Source organism: Sapajus apella, unplaced genomic scaffold (assembly GCF_009761245.1).
Source record: "Sapajus apella isolate SASKATOON/1434 unplaced genomic scaffold, GSC_monkey_1.0 scaffold24, whole genome shotgun sequence".
In the NCBI taxonomy this organism is placed as follows: Eukaryota; Metazoa; Chordata; class Mammalia; order Primates; family Cebidae; genus Sapajus; species Sapajus apella.
In genome coordinates, this window is record NW_022436964.1 from 3,718,692 (window position 1) to 3,740,802 (window position 22,111).

Genomic DNA, 22,111 nt, shown 5'->3' on the forward strand with positions numbered 1-22,111 from the left:
AGCTGAAAGTGGCAGTGTAGATGTGTGGATTATATTTTGGGAAGGTGGGAGAAGAAGTGGAGTAGGTGAAAGCTTTTTATGAACTGAAAGCACTAATTGCATTTTTTCCCCTTTCCTCCCTCTCTTTCTTGGCTCCCTTTGTGTGTTTGTTGAACCTCCTGTTTCCTCCTTCCTCTCCTGTCTTGTCTGTTTTTCCCTGGATGCCACCTCCATCGCCATCACTGTCACCACTTCCTCCTCCTCCTCCTCCACCTCCTTTTTCTCTCTTGCCACCACCAACAGCAGCAGCAGTTGCAAGCTCAGCATCTTTCTCATGGCCACGGACCCCCAGTTCCCCTTACGCCTCACCCTTCGGGACTTCAGCCTCCTGGAATCCCGCCCCTTGGGGGCAGTGCCGGCCTTCTTGCGCTGTCTAGTGCTCTGAGTGGGCAGTCTCACTTGGCAATGAAAGATGACAAGAAGCACCATGATGCAGAGCACCACAGAGGTGAGAGGCCGGGCAAGCCAGATTAGGACTTTGTCCTCATACTCTTACAGTGCTGCAAAATTGTGTGCATCGCTAAAGAGAGCCCCAACCCATACAGAAAGCAAACCATGAGATAAGAGGAACTGTCGCAAAGCTTTCCACTGAAACACAGGTCACCCTGGAAGTTTGCAGGGTTTGCTGTGGGCATCTGTAGATTTCTCGATCTCGTTAGATTACAGGCATCTTGACATCTTGGCAACTGCCTAGTTAATGCCAGTGGCCTGTATCATATTATGGAAAACTGTTAACTGCTTAATTGGGTAATTTTCAAAGAAAGTAATGTTGTTAAATGGGGCGAAATAAGAAGTTAAATTTGAAAGTGAATGTGTTCAAATGAAAGGTTTGATAATTGCATCTGTTACTACTTAGTTTCATAGGCTTTAATTCTAGTATGCGTTAAATATTGGGCAAAATTGCACTTGACTAATTTTTTGAAGAAAAGTAATTTATTCTGTCAAGAAATAAAAAAATAGGCTTTGTGTATGGTTAAACTGTAAATCTTATGTTTACAAAATACTGTAATTTTCAGGAAATCACTGTATTAGGAATGTGCAATGACTTATATAAATAAAAGCCATTTTTAAAACTGTTTGGGGCTTGTGTTCTAATTATTCCCCCCTTTTTTTTATTTCTGTTCTTGCCTCTGTGTCTGAACGGGCATGTCTGTGCGTTTCTTGGTAACCTCGGGAGCAGACAGAGAGCCGGGCACAGTAAGTACTCAAACGCCTGCTGCACGCACACACACACACACACACACACATACACACACAGACACTCCCCTTCTGACAACACTGCTCCATGCTGTCTTTCTCTAAACACAGGCACAGACAGACATGCACACTCTCCCTGTCTCTCTCAGTGACCTGGTTTTTTTCTTTTACTTTTCCTTCCTTTAAAATTTATTTTTCTTATATGATTGTTTGCTCTGCTCTTGTCTTTGTATAAAACTTGGCATCAGACAAGAGGGGCATAATTTGGAGGCAACACTATTTGCTGATTACTTACCTGGAAATATACTTTGATCTATATTTGTCCCCACCCCACTTTAAAAGTGTTCGTGGTTGCATTCTAAGTCTGGTTGCGTGTACTTTAAAAGAATATTCATTTTTATATCTTAAATCAGTTTTAGAGGCCAGAGGGCACAATCCCATTGTGAAGTTGGTTAGTAATGTACTGTTTCTACCTAAAACAGTCATCATCCTCTGCGAATGCATCTTAGTTGCTAAGTTTCAATATCTCGTTTTCTTTGCATAATTGTCCTTGGAATGTGAACTTGATCTTACATCTATTTTAGACAGAAGAACTGAGCGTATCAGTAAGCTCTTGAAAACAAGGAAATTCAGTGACAGGGCTGTGTGCATATAGAGCTCATGGTTTTCACCAGTCTAAATCACACTCGTTTTACATGTGCACGTTTGATCTGTACATGCATCTGCCAGTTAGCTTTGGGGAGACCCATACTAAAGCACATCTCAAATGTTGTGTAGCAAATGGAATTTGGCTGCTTTTCAGCTAGAATAACCTACAGGTTTTGCTTCCTTTCCTTCTTTGTGAACGTAGCAGTATTTTGACGGTGTTTAATTTGGTAAAAAAAAAATGGGATACTGAACATTTAAATAATTGTGATAACTATTTTGGTATAAGTTTTGGGGGAAAGATAAAAGTTTAGGTATTTTTTTTAAACCCTTTCCTGTGTAGAATAGTAGCTACTTTAAACATTGTCTTTGAGACAGATCTTGGTATATTTCTTGTATCTGGATACGTTTGGAGGTGTGAGGAATGGTTAAAGGAAAGGGTAGCTAGTTTTAAAATTCTTGCCTTAAAAATTTCTCTGGAAAATGTTGGGAGGGGATGGGGGAGGGCAAAAATTACAGCTAGGAAATAAAATATTCTACACACAAAGTACAGATAAGTAAACCGGCTTTAGTTTATGGAGGTAGCCTTTTTGTTTTGCCATTCCAGTGTCCTGGGGATAGTCATCTTTTATGTCCATTCAGTAGAGTGTCAAATTAAAAAACCTAACCCTCAATGAAATCACAGAAGAAATTTGGAGAAAGCCCATGCCCTTTAGGCTGTTACGTGTTTTAAATCTATTGAACTTATTCTAGCTTTGGGACTTCAATTTTACATTTTTTCCTCAGTACTCCTTTTCACCTTAAATGACTATGTTCATTGAGTGCATACTATGTGTATAAGGCACTATGGGACACCTATCTGCAATTTGAGTTAGGTAGGCATGCAGCAAAGGCCTTTCCCAGAGAATCGAGGAGGAATGAGTCATGCAAATACTAAAAGACACAAGACTGGGGAGGGTTTCAGCAGAAGTTCTATAACTTATTGGTATCAGAATTGTGGAAGTGATGCCACATGGTATGTGCCTCCGAAATGCCAGGGTTGTGAATAGGCAGAGGTTTTTATGCTTAAGTTAGTAGAGATGTATTTTATACCTCTGTGTCTTTCTGAATTTCTGAATGTGTCTGATAACCTCTTGTTTGTATTTTTGACAGAAAAATATATGCAAGTACTTAATTCATGGGTTCATTGGAGTGGGCGGAGGGAGGGTTATTGGTCGTACGCTTCAAGAAGTATGAAATAGTTCTTGAGTTTCAGGCATCTGTGGGTTAATTTTAAGTCTGTAAGTTAGGGTTAGCAGTCAGTGAACTTTTAGTGCAAATGTGGATTTCTGTGTTTTGGGCATGTATCCTTTTTTATATCAAATTTTTGACAAGTTCTAATCATTTCCATGAGTATTTTCAGAACAAATATATATGCTGTATTTCCTGCCTAACTACTGCTGAAAACTGTTGGGCAATGATGCTTAAAATGAGAAACCGACACTAATTGTAACCTAAACATTTAATCCAGTCCATAGAGAGGAATTAAATTGTTCACTGTCCACATAAGTGGGATTTTGCTACAGTTACCTAAAATTAAGTAGCTCTTCAAACTTTGTGTAATAATGAATATGAAAAGCAGTGGATAATGAGATGATGTGTACTGTTAGTGCCTAAAATATTATAGTACTTACCTATTTAATAAAGTGGTTTGAATTAGAAGGTCTCAATTTTACTTGGCAGATCAAGACAGTCAGTTGCTGTTTGCTGCTGTTTTTTTAATCCAGTGAGGGGTTAAGGGCAGTTGCTACAGGCCAGCAATTTTCAAAGCCTTATGGTGTCACTGTCTTGATACCCTTGAAAATAAAATTATTGAGGACCCTAAAGAACTTTTCGTTTATTCGGGTTATATTTTGATATTTACTGGGTTAATATTTTGATTTTCTGATATTTACTGGGTAAGAAATAAAAAATTAAAATCAAACAGATGAAGAGCTGCTTAATTTAAATTGTGTTAATACAAATAACATTATTAATGAAAAATAACTCTTCCAAAACAAAAATACTGTAGTGGGAAGAATGGCATTGTTATGCATGTCTACACATGCCTTTAATGCCTAGTAGTTTATTTAGCTTAAAAGAGGATAGCCCTCTTCTTCTGCGTTTGCTCTCTTGTGGTATTTAGTTGACGTTTAGGAAGAAAATTTGCTCTCGTGGAGATGTGTGAGGGTCAGGGACCCTTGGATCAAAGTTTAAGAACCTTGGCCATAAGTAAGACAAACTCCTTCCTATTTTTATTCCTTCTTGCTCTTCTTTCTGTATTGAACATATTATTTATACCAAATGCAGAAATCAGACACTTACAGAATCCACAGGGAATGTGGGTGTGTATGGATTTTTGTCTGTGAGCCTATAACTGGTTGATAGGTAGTTTATTTTTAGTGGCAGAAATTAATTTGCTAGTTAAAGATTTTACGGTAGGAAAACAAATGAACCTTAAATAAGCAATCTTTTAATGTGAAACCTAGAAAACAGAAGTGCAATCAGTGCACTGCATAACAACATTTCCATCAATAGTGGATTGCATAGACGATGGTGGTGCCATAAGAGTGTAATACCGTATTTTTACTGTACCTTTTCTATGTTGTGTGTTTAGATACGCAAATTTATATCGTGTTGCAGTTGCCTGTAATATTCAGGACAGTAACATGTACAGGTGTGTAGCCTAGGAGCAGCAGTCTAGGTGTGTAGTAGGCTATATCACCCAGGTTTGTGTAAGTACACTATTGGATATTTGCACAATGATGAAATTGCCTGGCATGCCTTTCTCACAAAGTATCCCTGTTGTTCAGTGACATGTGGCTGTTCTAAGAGTGAAAGTTTTTATGGAAACTACCCTAAAGTTTCTAGAAAGGGATGAATGATAAAGCTAGCAACTTTATAGAGGTTTAGCTTTGGTTTAAACATTTTTTTGCTGTTTTTAAATTGATACCTGTTTTTTTCTTATATAAGTGAAGCTATTGAGCAGAGAAATATGAAATGACCTAAGAAAGGCTGTTATTTCTTAGTAGCATTCCGTAGTAATAAAAACAACTTTAGATATTTTAATTAATGTAAAGATAAATTACATTAAATTTTGGCTGAAGGGAATGTTATTTTTAGCTGCTTGAAAGATTTAGAGAATTGACAGAAAGTTGTATGGTTTAAAAAAATTTATGATAAGGGCATGCTTTTAAATACTTTGAGTCATTTAACAAATATTTGTTTAGTCTTTACTATCTGCCCAGGTACTGTTTGAGGTACTGCATATACTTGCCTTCATTTTGCCATGATCCCTTTTAATGTCACAGTTAAACATTTGTTGAATGTAAGACACTGAAATACCTAGCCAATGTGATCACTGTTTGGAAAAGAGGGGAGACTCCAGAGCAGACGGTGTGTAGACCTAGCAGCAGCATTCACGGATGGACTATGTAAGTGTATGCAGGTTGTGGTGGGTCTGGGCTCATTGGCAGAATTCTGGGGAGAGATTATAACTCATCAGATTCTCAAAAGGGGTTCCTGACCCAGAGCAGTCTAAGCACCGCTCATCTCTCTGTCTGGCCATACGGCACAGCGCCATGGTGTTATCAAAGAGGCTGGGTTTATCCAGTCACATAGTTACTTAGTTAACAGAGATGGAGAGATAGTAGTCTGAGGGACCATGTCATTTCTGTAACTGACTCCTAAAATCACCAGGAGTTTGTATTTAGAACTTACCTAGAGATAATTACAACCATCACCTTGTTTAATATAAGGTGGTTTCTTTGTTTTGTTACTCTTCTCTAGCTGTTTTTGACTAGTTAATTGGCAGAGGCAGGACCACCCTTCCATCACTTTTTCTCAAAACAACAACATTGTAGAAGGCAAGGAGGAGTTAATAATGTGAGGCTTGCTTTGTAAAAGAATACAGTTGGTCTTTTTCAGGAAAAAAAGTCACCTTCACTCCCAGAGGCCCATGGGAACCATGGCAGCATCAGGGGTGGTAGAATGAACATGAGTTTTGTACAAAGGCAGACCTGAGTGGAATTCTGGCTGCACAGGCAAGGCTTTTTCATCCTTTTATGCCTTCCTAGTCCTATCTGTAAATGGCGATAGTAGTGGTTGCCTCACAGGCAGAGGGTTAGGTTAGGAGGTCTCAGGTGGAAGGATAACAGCATAGAAGGTGCTTAGGGAATGTCCTCGCACCGCCCTTTGCAGAGTAGCAAGACAACAGTAAATGTACCATTCATTACACTCAATGCTGTTACTTATGGGTTTATCTCCTATTTATTTTCTTAATTAAAACAATTTTCTTTTAATTTTTGTGTAGTCAGAGTCTCAGTATGTTGCCCAGATTGGTCTCAAACTTCTGTCTTCAAGTGATCCTCCTGCCTTGGCCTCCCAAAGTGCTGAGATTACAGGCGTGAGCCACCACACCCAGCCTTGGTTTTCTCTTCATTTTAAAAATACACATTACAAAGGCAGTTATGGAAATAAGGGTCCACGTGCCAAGGTGGCAGTTACTGATGGTTCTCAGCATGTTAGCACTGTGAAAGTGATCTCAGCTGCTTATTAACTTGATCACTTTCCTGATTTCTCAAAAGTAGACACAGCCTAGGATGTGCTGTTTCACCTAAAATCTTACGAATTAATCTTGACCTGACATGTTAAGAGATTGCCTGGAAATAAAGGCTAAAACTGAGATGGGTCACCTAAAATTTCAATTTTTAGGCACAATGGAAAACACTTAAGTTTTCTTAAGCAGTCTTCGGGGCAGGTTTTCCTTCTGGCCGAGTTAAAAACTCTGCTTAAAAAAATAGATCCTCTTCGAGGAAGTTGGCATGACTGCTGTGAGTAGGGTGAATTCTTGAAAGTCCTGGTGGTTTCTAGATTGTCAGTAGCCTATACCAGGTGGAGGCGTCTGTTTACAGTGGATGGAATAAGTCACCAGGTAGATATCGGGGCGTTGGAGCAACTGGATTAACATTCAGGTTTTATCTAACTGATTGCAGTGAAAATAGGGTATCTTTACTCTTTAGAAAAACAAAAAACGAGAATTTTTTTTCCTCCAAAACCTCTTTTAGACTTCAGTTTGTGGGCTGTAATTAGAAAACCTACAATTGTGAGCAGGTTTTTTTTTTTTTTCTTTTGTCCCTATAATCATTTTTATCATTTCCTCACTGGGACATAGGTGGACAGCTCTGTGTCCTCATCTTTGAGATAAGAAGATATAAATGTAAATGCTGGCAGATATACAGATAACTCCGTCAAGTCCTGACCTAATGCTTTGTGGTTTCAGGGCCATTTCTTGCATTAGCAAGTATCTCAAGGGGGGCTAGAAAACAAAGGCACAGAAATGGCTAAGCAGTTCTTAGAAACAATGCTTTCAAAAAAGCTTGATATACAAATTTTGTTTTTGCTGCGATTAAGTTCTGAGTTGGGGAATGGCAGTGTCATGAGGTTATTTAAAAATTAAATTTAAATGTATTTATTGTCTGCTCCAGTTTGTTTTGCTTTGCCTGGAGAAGGAGGGTGGAAGGGCCAGCTAGAAATGAGATGGTGACAAAGGCATTGTGGTTTTAGCACCCTGTCCAGCCTCAACATTTATCGGCCCCATATGTCACCTGCATGGCTACCTTTCCATGAGTCCGCCTGATTGAGTCAGCCACCTGCATTCTACAGTGATGAGTTCCAAAAATTGAGGTGCAGGAATGCACTAGTTCTTTCCCATAGTTTGCATTTAAACTATGTGAAACATTGACGTGTGCCCTTCAGACCGGCTGCACAGGCAGGGTTCTGAGATGTTAGGTATGGTTGCCAGTGGACAGATTTTCAACTTTGTCCGTGTTGTTGACAAGTGGGGATCTCATTAGTTTTATGGATTAAAAATACATTAGTTAAAGTGTCGGGGCAGAGTATATGAATGCCCAGTTGGACTGTAGCAAAAAGTACAGCACAGGGTGATGGCTTAATTGATACCAGGTGTAGATGGAGAAGGCACACAGATGTGATGGGGTGCGTCGTTACCTAATTGTTTTAATGTTCACCGAGAAGTTAATTGTCAGTGTGGAGTGTGATAGTAAATTAGGTTCCTACTGCCTTAGTGTAACTGAGGATAAATGAGGTGTCACGAGTTTCCAATCTGTACCTCTGACACAAACACTTTTTCCTGCAGGGAGGAGAAAGTTCCCAAGGGGCATCAGCATGGCAGCTGAAGAAATCCATTTGAATAATGTGCTTTATTTTTACATTAGGGAAACCTGTCTTGCTTTTGCTGTATGCATGAGTAGGTTTTCCTTTCAGTTTTGCTGCTGGTGGTTTCAGGGTTTGGACTTGTTGGCAGAAAAGTTGCTTGGAGGTCTCAGGATTCATCAAGGCTTCTGTGAGTAGTATTTGATAGCATTGACAGGGCAGCATTTTATTAAACTTGCTTTTTTTTTTTTTTCATAGTTTCTGAGGTTACTTTCCAGAATATGTTAGTAGATGTGAACAGCCATTACTGTTAAATTGCTAAATAAAAGTCAAATTCTTGGAGCAAGACTGGAAAAACTGGTTTTTATCCTTATAGAAGTGGCTGGGTCTTTGCTACCTCAGTCTTGAGTGGGTGTTTGGAGCATGAAATAGACACATCACTTGTGCTGAATGGTTAGGATAAAGCAATAGAGTCCCAGTCTTGATGTTTTCTTTTGATGCCACTGGGTGCTCTCTGAGGATCAGTCAGCCCATCTGTTTACATTGTAAATTCTTATGTGAAGTTATGGTTTCATAATGGTATTGGAATGTTTAGTTTGGTTTTATTTTAAAAGAATATATTGGCCTCTCCCATCCAGGAAATGCAAACACTTTTGCCAATTATCTAGTTACCTTGAGGTCATTGAGCTACCGCAGGGAAAGATTCTGGTATGTGTTTAATAAAACATGGTTTCCAGAGTTAGGAAATTGTGCTCAGAATTTGTCTCAGAATGCACGTAGACTGCAGTATCGGAAGATCTGCCATTCCTTTTTTCTTCTGACCAGCTCTTTTGCTGTCATAGCCGTTCTGTTCTGTCATCCTATTAGTGCAAGTTAGATGTGACCCTCAGGAAGCATATATTAATAAATAGCAATTTGCTTGTTGCCAGTGAAGATGCCCTCTGAGATTTGGTGTTCTCACAGAATTCCAGATTTTCGTGAGAGGGAGAGTCCCTTCTTGTGGAGTATATGGTTTCTCTGTTCTTGCCCCTCATCTAATCCTCTCATGTACTTTCTATATAAAAGTCGTGCCTGTTCTGCCCATTTCTGGACCCTCTTTATGTTTCTGATGGTGAGCATTCTAGGGGGATCTTTTCTTTTAGACTTGTCAGATATGCTTCTCTCTCTATTGTTTTACTTGACTCTGTACCCATAAGTATGCGCCACATATAGGTGTAGAAAATCATTTGATTTTAGAATTTTAGTTTATTTTGAAAACTGTGTGTTGTCAGCTGATTTGCCCAGGCTTGTAATGTCCTCCGTGGGCTGTATAACTTCTATTTTGAGTTTCTGTAGAAGACATAAATGAGGTGAATTTTGTTTATTTCTTGAAAAAAATTTTAAAACAAAGGAAAACTTATATACAGTCTATAAATCTCAGTCCTTGGGACATTTGTAATAGAAGTTTGCCCAACATTTACAGCCTTTAAAAAATCCTGGCAGATTTAAATTTTGCCAGCTGCAAGGTGAAATAAAACATTGGGTTTCTTGGCTGGAATTAGAGTGTATCAGTCAGTATAGTAACACTGGTTCTCAATAATGATCAAAAACGCTGATTCTCGATTACATATTTATTTGGCAAATAAATATTTGAAAAACAAATTCTACTTGATGACTGCTGTTTGTTAGATTAAAATCTTTCAAAACATGGACTCTGGGAAGTGGGATCTGCAGTGGCAAATAGGGTCTGTAGGATGATTACCTGCAGTGATTGTCATCCCGTGAACCTTGTGCGTACCTGGGCTGCTTTATCACTCTCTGCTGAGGTCTTTTTCAGTGTTAATTTTGGGATTTGAGTGGCAAGGCAGGAATTTGGGACTATTCCTAGTTCATTTTAAAGTAGACTTTAAAATGTTCATTTAAAAAAAAAATTACACGTTTCTATTTTTGGTATGGAAGGCATCTAACCCGATAAAGCAAGGCATTCTGTTGGTTAGGTGGTGGGTCAGAGAAACCATGCGTTAGGTATTGTGTCATGTTAGAATATTATGCGCAGTAGTTTAAAGAGCCAGGGATTTTAAATAAGTTTTTGGGTACAGGTGTTCTATGTATGTAAACTTGAGTTTAAAAATCACTCTTCTGAGAGGGGAGGCACTTTGACTGTAATAGGAGTCATCAGGTGGTGGACGGAGCTGCTTGGCCCCAGGCAAATCACCTCTATCTCTGGACATCCTAGTCCTCCAGGTTAAAGGAGCGGGAGGAGGAGGAGGTGACATGTCTCAAAGGTTGCTTTGGCCTCTTGTCAGGTTTGATTCTAATTGCTTTCTGTGTTTAGAATGCATGACCAATTTTATTTTTTTGATTTTGATTTTTAATTTTTTTTATTATTTTTGAGACAGTCTCTGTCACCCAGGCTGGAGTGCAGTGGCGCACCATCTCTGCTCATTGCAACCTCCGCACCCTGGGTTCAGGCGATTCTTGTGCCTCAGCCTCCTGACTAGCTGGGATTTCCGGCGTCTCCCACTCAGCTAAGTTTTGTTTTTGTTTTTTTCCTTTTGTTTCGTACAGATGGGGTTTCACCATGTTGGCCATGCTTGTCTCGAACACCTGTCTTCAGGTGATCTGCCCACCTCAGCTTCCCAAAGTGCTAGAATTACAGGCATGAACCACAGTGCCTAGCCTCATGATCATTTTTAAATAACTTAATGCAAAGCAACTTCTATTTTATTCTTTTGCAACTGGTGTCCTCATAAATGTTGCCTTGATTTATTAGATTTGGACGCAGACAACCTAGCATTCAAATTTTTGAAGGATCAACATGACATTCAGTCAATACCCAGGTTAATCTCTGAATTCTTAAAATATGTATAAAGTAGCTCTTAATGGCCATCAAAATGATTGTATTCTACCCTGGAGCCATAAGCAACACACAGTAGGGGGTGCATGAGGAGAAATCACAGCTTGAGGGAAAAATACCTCAAGAAATGCAGTACCCACAAAGTCACTTTTGGGTTTTTGGGAACAAATGAGGTAATCATGAAGGTAAGGGTCCCCCAGGCAGTAGTTTAAAAACCAGAATGGTTTGCTGCCAGTGAAGCTCATTAGGCTGGAACTATTTGCTCATATCAAGAACAACAATGAAGGCAGCTTCAGGGCTGGAAGAAGTCAGGGGCAATTATACACAGAAATCTGGGTTCATGGGAACAATGGGAAAGGAAGCAATCTGTTTTTGGTGGGGTAGGCTTTAAGTAGAAAGCCTGCCGGGCTTCCAGGGATCCCCGGGCCTGACTGGCTCTCCTGGGCCTTTCCAGCCCACACACTCCGCTGCCTTGAGTCAATTTTACAGTGTCAAAGGTAGGATGAGGCATCTTGTTTTGTCACTTGTTGAAGTCTGCTGTTGAATAAGGACCGTTTTCAGATAAGCAGGGGTGCTAAATACCAGCCCTGTCCACATTGGGAGAAATTTTCAGAGCTTTTCAAAACCTATTCAGATTATAGGCTTCATTTAAGCTGCTCAAGCGGAAATTACAGTAGTAACTTTGAACACAGACGCAGAGGATCTTAAAGGTCCAGCTGTATCAAGGTTATTGTTTCTAACAGGAACTGTATTGTTTCTAACAGGAACTGTATTGTTTCTAACAGGAACTGTATTGTTTCTAACAGAAGTGTAGTTTACTTTTACGTTCACAGTACCACTTGACATCATTAAACAAGACATTAAGAAGCTGTCTTGGAATGGCCCCATGGCTTGGATTCGCAGTGCTGATGACAGTAGGAGGGCTTGGAAGGCTCTGGAGAGAGACTTTAACTTAAAACTGAGCAGCACACACCAACTCTATGCCCCATTTTGCTGGACTCTTGGGTGAATGTTAAGTTGAATAAGATACAGCCCTGCCCTGGATGCTGCTCAGAGTCTGGAGGAGGAGACCACGGGGCTGAAATAACCTAGAAGAGAGAGGTGTATTTAAACACATTTTCCATGTGTGAGCAAGCAGCTGCTGCCCTGGCCCGGCTTTTCAGAGGGCGTGTTAGCACTTTGCAAGAGTGAGGTCTCCTGCAGCCTTGTCAGGCTGTGAGTCTGGGTCGGAGGGGTTAGTTTTTAGCAGACATTTATCTAGGTAATTAGTTCAGGGATCCAGCAGTTCACCTTTCGGCCCCAAACACTGTGGCAAAGACATTACTTTGAGCTTCTCTATATTGAATTGCGTTGGTCCCTCCCAGCTGCTTTTATCTAAGCCTCCTGGCATTTGTGTAGCTTGAAGAGTCCTGAATAAAAGAGCCCAGCTCCTTTAGAGTCAGTCCCTGATGCGGGCCAAGAGGCTTCAGATTGCCTTCTGTTTCCCAGTTTTGATTTCCTCCTGCATGTGGTTGAGCTGGGAACAACATTCCCAATGGTGGGGTCCATGGTTTTCAGGGGAGCTTTGAGGGATGGCCACCTGGCTGATTACCTCTGCCTGGTTAGAAATGAAACTCAAGGCTTCTAAGAAGTTAGCATAAAATACTTGCTCCTGTTGTATGCTGTTACATTAGATGTGGTCTAACTTAAAGGCATCCCCCAGCCTCTTCTATTTTACACTGTGGCGGGGAAAGGTAGCATAATTGTCTGTTGGCCCTGGACACCGCCCTCTTAGTTCTCCAACATCCTTCAGAGATTGGGGTTACCCAGGCTTTGTGAAAGGAGGTTTTTGCACAGCTCATTCAACATTGTTCAGGGCAGTAACACATCACTGAACAAATTGCCCCCTTGCATATGCTAATCCCACACTTAAAAGAACTCATTGTAACATGTTCTGATGCTTTAGCCTGAGGGGAGATGGGAATTGAAGGGATGTCAGATCATGTCATGTGACCCCAAAATATCTAAAATGCCTGTTTTCTTTGGGTCAACAGTTCGTACTCAGCATATGCGAATGAAAGTATCCTGTGTGGTTTGTGGAAAAGATTAGTCCTTGTTCTTGCTTTTGTGTGTGGGAGCTGGCCTTGCTATTGAAGATTCACTGGCTGAAATTCCCCCCTTGGGTCTTAAATTTCAGTGCTATTGGCGAGGAACACCAAGTCTTATTTTCAACAATAAATTAAAAGAATTCAAAAGAGTTCCTTTATTGTTGCTGTGGAAAATGTGATTTGCCTTTTAGGAAACCATGCTGTTAATCCCACTGCTTCCTTTGTGCCTTTTTAGAGTGGTACACATTGACTCTTACAGTTAAAGAAAATGTCTAATAGAGTAATCTCAAGATTTGCTTGTAGGCCATTTATATTTCTGACCAGGAAGTCGCAGTGGAAAAGAATAAAAACACATCCACATACAAACACAGCAGGCTCCTATTTCTCAAACAGTAAATAGAAGAGAAGCATAATTCCCAGAAGGCCTGAAGAATCCACCTAATTTTGGATGGTTTGATTGCAAAGTCAGGGTCTCCCCCCGCTTTTTTTTTTTTTTTTTTTTTGAGACAGAGTCTTTCCCTGTCGTCCAGGCTGGAGTGCAATGGCGTGGTCTCAGCTCACTGCAACCTCTGCCTTCTGGGTTTAAGAGATTCTCGTGCCTCAGCCTCCTGAATAGCTGGGATTACAGGCGCGTACCACCACACCCAGCTAATTTTTTTTTTTTTTTTTTTGTATTTTTAGTAGAGACGGAGTTTCATCAAGTTGGCCTGACTGGTCTCTTAACTCCTGACCTTATGATCCACCCGCTTCCGCCTCCCAAAGTGCTGAGATTACAGGCGATTACAGACGTGAGCCACCACACCTGGCCTAGGGTTTCCCTGTTAAGTGCGTAAACCTCTAGAAATGTTTGCCATCAAAGTCTTTAGATGAGATGAATTAAATGGAATGAAAGGCTGTGTAGGTACAACCTTTTGAAAATAGTTCTCACATCAAGGTTGGATTTTCATGTGTACAAAGAAGCTTGGGAAGAAATCACTGATTAATTTTTTTTTGTCTTGCAGAGTAATTCCCTCCTGGTCCCAGACAGTCTAAGAGGCACAGATAAACGCAGAAATGGGCCTGAATTTTCGAACGACATCAAGAAAAGGAAAGTGGATGATAAGGACTCCAGCCACTATGTAAGTAATTAAAGGACTTGAAATAATATTTGTTTGCTTACTGCTCACCTAAGTGAGCATCCAAGTATACTCTTAAGATCTTGGTGATAATGCCATGTCCTTAAAAATAATGGCATAAAGAGGACAGGTTCTTAGACTGCAGGATATTATTTCCCTTTGAGGCTGTAAATTATGCTTCTACTGGGCTGAGTGTTATGCTTTAGACTTCCTGTGTTTGTTACTCAAAAGGGAATATGAACATACAGGGCCGGCTTTGTGGGCTGTGGAGTTGCTTAGGGCCCTGCTCTTGTTAGGAGTCCCTCCAGCCCCGCCCTCCCTTGGTGTAATGCTCTGATCTCACCATATTTGCAATCTCAATTTTTAAACAAGGTCTCTGCATTTTTCATCTTGTCCTGGACCCTGTAAATTTAGTAGCCACTCCTGCTAAAATAGAGTAAAGATTTTAGTGTCACAGAAGCTGTTTGAATGCTGTTCCGATAGTATAGGATCATACTGCTTCTTAAGGCAGAGTTCATCATCTTCCACAGTGAGCGTTCTAGTGATCTAAGTTCATGGTAAAAATGGAAGAAACCCCAGAGGCCTCTTGTTTAAATTCTGTAGATGGGGTCACTCTACTGGTTGATGGACTGAGGACTCTAGTCACAGATCCAGCTAAAGCCACATGCAAAAGGAAATCAAACTAAGCCAGATGGCCATTGGCTCTGGTCTTAGGGTTATAAACATCGCAGCTGATGTATGACTTGGAGTTGCCTGTGTGTCCCTGAGTGTCTGTTTCAGGATGGATGCGTTCTCAGGAGCAGTATGAAAGTAGAGTTGCTGAACTGCGGCTATGTCCCTGATGGCCTTAGAGGAAGAGATGCCTACTGTGCAGGCTAAATGGAGATCTAAACACTAGATAGAGGATAGTGTCTCCTGCTGGCTGGCCCAAGCCTATAGCTAATGTTAGGTAACATCTTTTTGAGTTTGTGCCAGGTACCCTGTGATTTTCACATGGATTATTTCACTGAACTCTTGTAACATCCCGGTGATTTGTTGGAGGTCACAATTGGTGATAGAGGCTGGCAGCAACCCAGCTCCAGTATCCCCGCTCTTCAACTCTATGCTAAGATGCTGAAACCCAGTCACCAGTATTGGGTTATTTTACTAGATATCCTCAGATTGATTCACACTTTGCACTATGGTTTAACAACATAGTAAGAAACAAAGTTGTTGGTCCTCCCCACCCTAGCCCAATGCTTTTTAGCACATACCATTCTCCCCTTGTCTGTTGCCCAGAGCCAGTGTCCCATACATGTACTTTCATTTGTGAGATTCAGTGTTGGGGCTGGGCACGGTGGCTCAAGGCCGAGGTGGGTGGATTACCTGATGTCAGGGGTTCAAGACCAGCCTGGCCAACTTGGCAAAACCCTGTCTCTACTAAAAAATTAGCTGAGCATTGTTGGGCATCTGTATTCCCAGCAACTCGGGAGGCTGAGACAGGAGAATTGCATGAACCCAGGAGTTGAAGGTCGCAGTGAGCCAAGATGGTGCCACTGCACTCCAGCCTGGGCAACAGAGAGAGACTCCGTCTCAAAAAAAAAAAAAAGGCAAATTGGAAGGTTTATGACATGCAGAAATTTGCTGATGTCAAATTCTGAATTGCTCTTCATGAGGCTGATGTATATAGTAAGCTGTTTAGTAATGAGTGCTCTAGTTATTTAGTAATGACTCTCCACACGTGGCCCCTAACCATCTACCCAACCAGACAAACCTAGTACATGCAGGTTACAAAACTACCATGCCAAGCTGAATTGGGGCTACGTCCCTGATGGCCTTGGAGGAAGGTACAAAACTACCAAACTGGCTTGGTAGTTTAGTAACTGCATGTACTAGGTTTGTCTGGTTGGATAGATGGTTAGGGACCATGTGTAGAGAGTATGTTTGAGAATCTGGGACAAAGCCCTCAGTCCTTAGATCACTGATGACAGACATATACTGTTCTGTGAAGCTTTATATTTGCAGAAGGGTCCAGTACAAAGCTAAGATTTAAGTCATAGTAAACTCACTTCAGTTTACTATGTAAACTGTAATAAAGGAATTGATTGCTACTTTTTGCCAGTTCAGTCTGTATACTATATAGCCATTTTTTATAATTTTCTTTCTAAAAGAGAAACTCTTTTAGATTATATTTTTCACCACCACCTGTAATACTTGGAAACATTTGTGCTTTGCTGTGGGCTTTACCAAGAGAAAACAGATTTTTGTTAGTATTAGTTTTGTTCTTTATTGCCTGAAAATATTTATTTCAATAGACTGTTATTGAGGATTACCCAGGCTTCCTCATTGGTTGTAATTTTAAGTTGTTACTGGTGAATTGCATGGTGCCCTTGTAACCGTGGCTAAAGTATATCTTGTAACACATTATTGAAGAAAATAAATTGGGTCTCACACGTGTAGTGCTCTCGGTATGGTTAGAAAACACATCATTTAAGGCCTGAATTTAGAGTTGAGAGTAAACTTTCTAGCCTAGATTTGTGGGCCTACAGAAGGCTAATGTGGATTGTTTTTGCGTGTGTATGTACTAATGTTTTTCAGATATTATTTCTATATTCTTCATTGACAACAACATCAGTAAAAGCATTGTTTAGATCATAAATTAGGGATCTCTTCCTTTTCAAGAATTAAACCCATTGAGTTGTCCTGCTTTTTCCATATGCCTTCATTGTATAAAGTATTACTCTACCCTAAAGGACATGAGACCTTTTGGCTAAGAAAGTAGACTTTTTCAGCCTGCTTCAAACTTGATGTAGGGGTGATCGCATCATTAACTTGAACAGCCTTTATTTTATTTATTTTTTGATACTGAATCTGGCTCTGTCAGCCAGGCTGGAGTGCAATGGCAGACTCTCAGCTCACTGCAACCTGCACCTCCTGGGTTCGAGTAATTCCTGTGTCTTAGCTGCCTGAATAGCTGCAACTGAAGGCATGTACCACCACGCCTGGCTAATTTTTGTATTTTTGGTAGAGATGGGGGTTTCACCAGGCTGGCCAGGCTGGTCTTGAACTCCTGGCCTCAAGTGATCCACCTGCCTGTCTCGGTTTCCTAAAGTGCTGGGATTACAGGTGTGAGCCACCGCGCCTGGATTAACAGCTTTTCCTAATTTTTTCCGAACCCATGGCTACTTTGGAGTTTCCTCTGGTTAGTAAATATGATATCTTTATGAAGGGACAACGAGACCCCTATTGCAGGATGCTAGTGCCCTTCAAATATTGCCATCTATCATTTTTCCATCTTTCCAGAAATACTTCAAGCTGATTGCTAAAAAGGTTTATTTTTAATTTACTTGTTACTTAAGAGAAAAAGATTGGGTTTTGTTTGCTTATTTCATCCAGCAGCTAGCTTTGCTGGGAGGGTGTTTGTTTTGTTTTGTTTCGTTTTTTTGCAGTAACTTGTAATCCCAAGGGAAAATGGTTTACCTTGACATCAAATGGAAAAACTCTGATACAAGGGTATGCAGGTTTCAAATTAGAGATTTCAGCTCACAAGAGAAATTCAACCATTGCAAACATTACTGAGCTCTTACAGTCTGCCAAGTATTTGCAACTTGCCTTAACCTGTAAACAAGTTGTGATTAGATAGTTGGTTTGTTACTGCTACAGAATTCCTGCCTGAAGCTTTGCATAGCCCCAGGTCAGCTGAGAACAGGGGGAAGATGATATTAATTAGTAGGGCTGGCAAACTGATAGAGAACCCACAGGCCTGTCCCAGGTAGTTTTTTAGCCTGTCTGCTACCAAGAACCATAGAAAGAAATTGAACTGTGCCTCAAACCCATTCTTAGCCTTTAGTAAATGGCATTAATGTTTCTTTTTTTCAGGACAGTGATGGTGACAAAAGCGATGACAACTTAGTTGTGGATGTGTCTAATGAGGTAACCGTTTTTTTCATCAAAGTTTATCTTCAGAATGATTTGAATAATGTTATGAAAAAAAAATCTAACAGTGAATAAAGGAAGTAGAGCCCTTCAGTGGGGGATCTCTTATAACTTTTTACATTAAGAAGTTAATGGTTGCTCATGTATGGAACACGAATGGTCTAACTAACATAAAGTTTTATTTCCTTTTAAAAAAAGATATTTCCCCAGATATTTTGAATGCCTAAGTTGGATGTCTGCCTCCCCTTTCCTTCCAGTGCCCTCTAGGCAAAGTTCTTAAGCCTGAGGCACGAAGAGGGATATAACTGTGAGGTTGTTTTTTATGGCATGTTTGTGGGTATATTTGCAGATACCATGTTGCTCATTATAACATGGTATTGGTCACCTGGCGTACCCCCAACCTGAAGGACTTTCAGTACTGTCCTTTAATTTAGAGAATGAGTGTGGAAAGGGAAAGTTCTGTCTGTTTCAAGCTAAATCACGAAAACTTTTTATTATGCTTGTTGAGGACCCTTCTTCTCCACGAGCAAGCCCTGCCCACTCTCCCAGGGAAAATGGAATTGACAAAAACCGCCTGCTCAAGAAGGATGCTTCTAGCAGCCCAGCTTCCACAGCCTCCTCGGGAAGTTCCACTTCTTTGAAATCCAAAGAAATGAGCTTGGTAGGTAAAGAAAACTGACACTTGCCTGTTTGGCAGTGTATTTTTCATTTTGGACTGGAGGACCCTGAAGTGTTTGAAATGTGGGGGGTTTGCAGCTTGAGGATTGTATTTTTAAGAGTTTAATAGTGAAGCTCATCCCAGCACTTTGAGAGACCGAGGTGGGAGGATCACTTGAGATCAGGAGTTCAAGACTAGCCTGGCCAACATGGTGAAACCCTGTCTCTACTAAAAATACAAAAATTAGCTGGGCATGGTGGCAGGAGCCTGTAGTCCTAGCTACTCAGGAGGCTGAGACAGGAGAATCCCTTGAACCTGGGAGGCAGAGGTTGCAATGAGCCAAGATTGTGCCACCATACTCTAGCCTGGGAGGCAGAGGTTGCAATGAGCCAAAAAAAAAAAAAAAAAAAAAAAAAAGTGAAACTCATCCTTCTGTTCTATGTCCCCAGTCAGGATTTACTTTTTCCCCACTTGTCTCTTTTGGGGTCATGATTAGAGAGGGTGTACATGTGTCCATGTTCCTTGCCTTCTTACTTGGGGCATATATCCTTGCCACACAGCTCTCTGAAACTTCCCAGTTGGCAAATGGCTCAGACGTCTGAGATTCTTTTTTATTTTTGAGATGGAGTGTCACTCTATCACCCAGGCTGGGGTGCAATGGCATGATCTCAGCACATTGCAACCTCCGCCTCCTGGGTTCAAGCGATTCTCCTGCCTCAGCCTCCCCAGTAGCTGAGATTACAGGTGCCCATCACCATGCCCGGCTAATTTTTGTATTTTTAGTAGAGACAGCGTTTCATGTTTGCCATGCTGGTCTTGAACTCCTGACCTCAGGCAATCTGCCCACCTCAGCCTCCCAAAGTGCTGGGATTACAGGTGTGAGCCATCGCACCCGGCCTCAAACTTCTGAGATTCTTAAGTCTTCATTTTCTTAAGTTGTCCATTTACCTAGTAGACTGATCCCTGACATCGGGGCATGTTGTGGAGCATGCCCCGATGTTATGAAGTTGTCAGATCAGTGATGCAGAAAGGAGGCCCCAGGGGAATCCAGGAACTGGAGCATCAGAGCCCACTCATGTGCTCATTCATTCAATCAACAAACTTTGTAGACTGCGTCATCTTTTAACAACATTTCATAACAAGCCTGCAGTTAATCCTTACCTGGTCCCTCCTGGCATTATCCTGTTTTACCAGTTGGGGGAATGAATAACTTACCAAGGCTACACAGCTGTGGCCCATGATCCAAGGCCAGAAAGAGCTCTCTTTAGCCTGTGCTCTTTGCCACACTGTAGTGCTGCTTGGACTGTGCTGTAAAGCACATGAAAGGTTGAAAGGCCAGGGAAGGTGCCCTGTAACCCCCTTACTGTCTGGATTCTGAAAGGCCCCTTGCTGGTGTTCAGTCTCTGATCTGCACTGGTGGGTTCACTTTGGTTATGCAGGCAAGTGGGCAGTGACACTTAACTCCAAAGCGTTGTTCTTTTTAGGCATATTGGTAAGGCTAGTCCTGAGGCTTTTGTCTCTGAGATACGGCGCCACTCTCTCTCGCCATTTGTCTCAATCCCAGGGCTACCTAAAAAGGAGACTTGAAAAGGGGTCTTCCTGGGACTTTCTTGGCGTCTGGGGCATGTGTTTCTGAGTGCCTGGGAAATATTCTCTGGGTGGTCATCTTTCTAACTTGGCGTAGACCCAAAGTCCACAAGCCTGATGGAAAATACTTTTAAAATAAAATCTGCGGAGGAAGAAGTGTGATCATGTTCTGTGTCTCTAGCTCGAGTTTTAATTCTGGCAGGAAGAGGAAAGGTCAACATTTCTCGCTCACAAGTTAATGCTGTCAACATTGTGTGGATTTATGAAAATTGGCTGAGGGAGTAGCTAGAAGGTGCCCAGTGTCCCAGCTGCTGTTGTGATAAATTGTGTAATATGGCTTGGATTAAAAATAATACTCATTTAATTTGTTTAATGACACCAGCATGAAAAAGCCAGCACGCCTGTTCTGAAATCCAGCACACCAACGCCTCGGAGCGACATGCCAACGCCGGGCACCAGCGCCACTCCAGGCCTCCGTCCAGGCCTCGGCAAGCCTCCAGCCATAGACCCCCTCGTTAACCAAGCGGGTAGAGCATTGTCTCTCATTGTGCTTTGTTTGGTTTCTCCCATTCCCAGCTTGATTTGTTGTCTGTTAATCTTGTGACGCAATTGCCCCACAAATATGAAATGTACTTATGGCCACCCTCCTTCCTATCTCGGAAAAAGCCATGATAAGAAACAGATGTTTGTCCCTAGGTTTCAGCAGCTGCAGTCTGTTCAGTCTCCAACTGTTTACCTTCAGCTTTTATTTTTAAATATTTCAAATCCTAGGGACTTTAGTAAAGTTTCTGATAATTATTTTGAACACAGACCTCCCTACCTAACTAGCATTGTGTGTCTGACTTTGCTGTTATTGGCTGAAACAGAGGTTTGGCCGGCCCGACTGTGCTCCTTGCAGACTGTAGTTTATTGGTTTTCTGCTTGGGGAGACTTCAGGAATCAGTGTTCTGCCTTTTAGTAGAAATTAGGAGGGTTTCCCTGTGAATCCAGCCCTTAAAAAACTCATAATTTGCAACCTGACATTCCCCAGTGGGAAAGGAAAAAAAGCAACAACTTGGGCCCAAAGGAAAATAGGCAACAAAATATTCCTCCTAAACCCGTGCTTTGGTTTACATAAATCCAGGATTGGGTTTTCATTTGGAATTGGTACCAGGGAATGGAAAGTTCGGACTGAAAGAGAAATCTTGGATTTTATCGAGAAAATCTTCTTTTGAGATTAAGTCAGGTAAACACTTAGTGTCTGTGCCTTGGTTTGCCCTCTGTAAATTGGGTATGGTAATACGCTTAATTCCCCTGGCTTCCCAGTGCTGCCACTTACACGAATGAGAAAATGTGTGGGTTGTGTTTCCCCTGGAGCCTTTTCTTTCCTGGAGATGAATTGCGCCCTGGGGAAGGAGGGATCCAGTGTATAAATTGGAGTTGATTTCCCCCTCCCCCAGAAGCCTTCCCTGTTTTTCTCTGCCCGTGAGATGAGTGACGCTAACAAATGATGAGGCCAGGATTGCTGGTCAGGTTTGATGGAGTGGGTCAGTTAAGTGATGTGTGGTTTGTGTTTCCTTTCAGCAGCTGGCTTGAGGACACCCCTGGCAGTGCCTGGCCCATACCCTGCTCCTTTTGGGATGGTCCCCCACGCTGGCATGAACGGCGAGCTGACCAGCCCAGGTGCCGCCTACGCCAGTTTACACAACATGTCACCGCAGATGAGCGCTGCAGCCGCCGCAGCTGCTGTGGTGGCCTATGGGCGCTCCCCCATGGTAGGCCGCTGTTGCGTGGGCTCTGGTTGGGATAGGAACACTGCATACTCCATTGAGCACTGTCAGATTCAGGGCCAGGCCTCTCC

General features: G+C 41.6%; 1 protein-coding gene across 10 annotated transcripts in view; it reads left to right on the top strand.

Moving 5' to 3' along the window:
- TLE1 (TLE family member 1, transcriptional corepressor) overlaps positions 1–22,111 on the top strand; it is a 100,168-nt gene that overhangs the window by 51,148 nt on the left and 26,909 nt on the right. For 3 of the 10 annotated variants that reach the window (XM_032290851.1, XM_032290854.1, XM_032290858.1), the window contains 8 exons: positions 283–487; positions 1,220–1,236; positions 13,998–14,114; positions 17,970–18,023; positions 18,535–18,687; positions 20,654–20,798; positions 21,395–21,496; positions 21,835–22,025. In XM_032290851.1, the coding sequence (XP_032146742.1) occupies positions 283–487; positions 1,220–1,236; positions 13,998–14,114; positions 17,970–18,023; positions 18,535–18,687; positions 20,654–20,798; positions 21,395–21,496; positions 21,835–22,025 (984 nt within the window). The remainder of the gene's footprint in view (positions 1–282; positions 488–1,219; positions 1,237–13,997; positions 14,115–17,969; positions 18,024–18,534; positions 18,688–20,653; positions 20,799–21,394; positions 21,497–21,834; positions 22,026–22,111) is intronic. The other 7 variants (XM_032290857.1, XM_032290855.1, XM_032290856.1 and 4 more) reach the window with 5 other exon arrangements.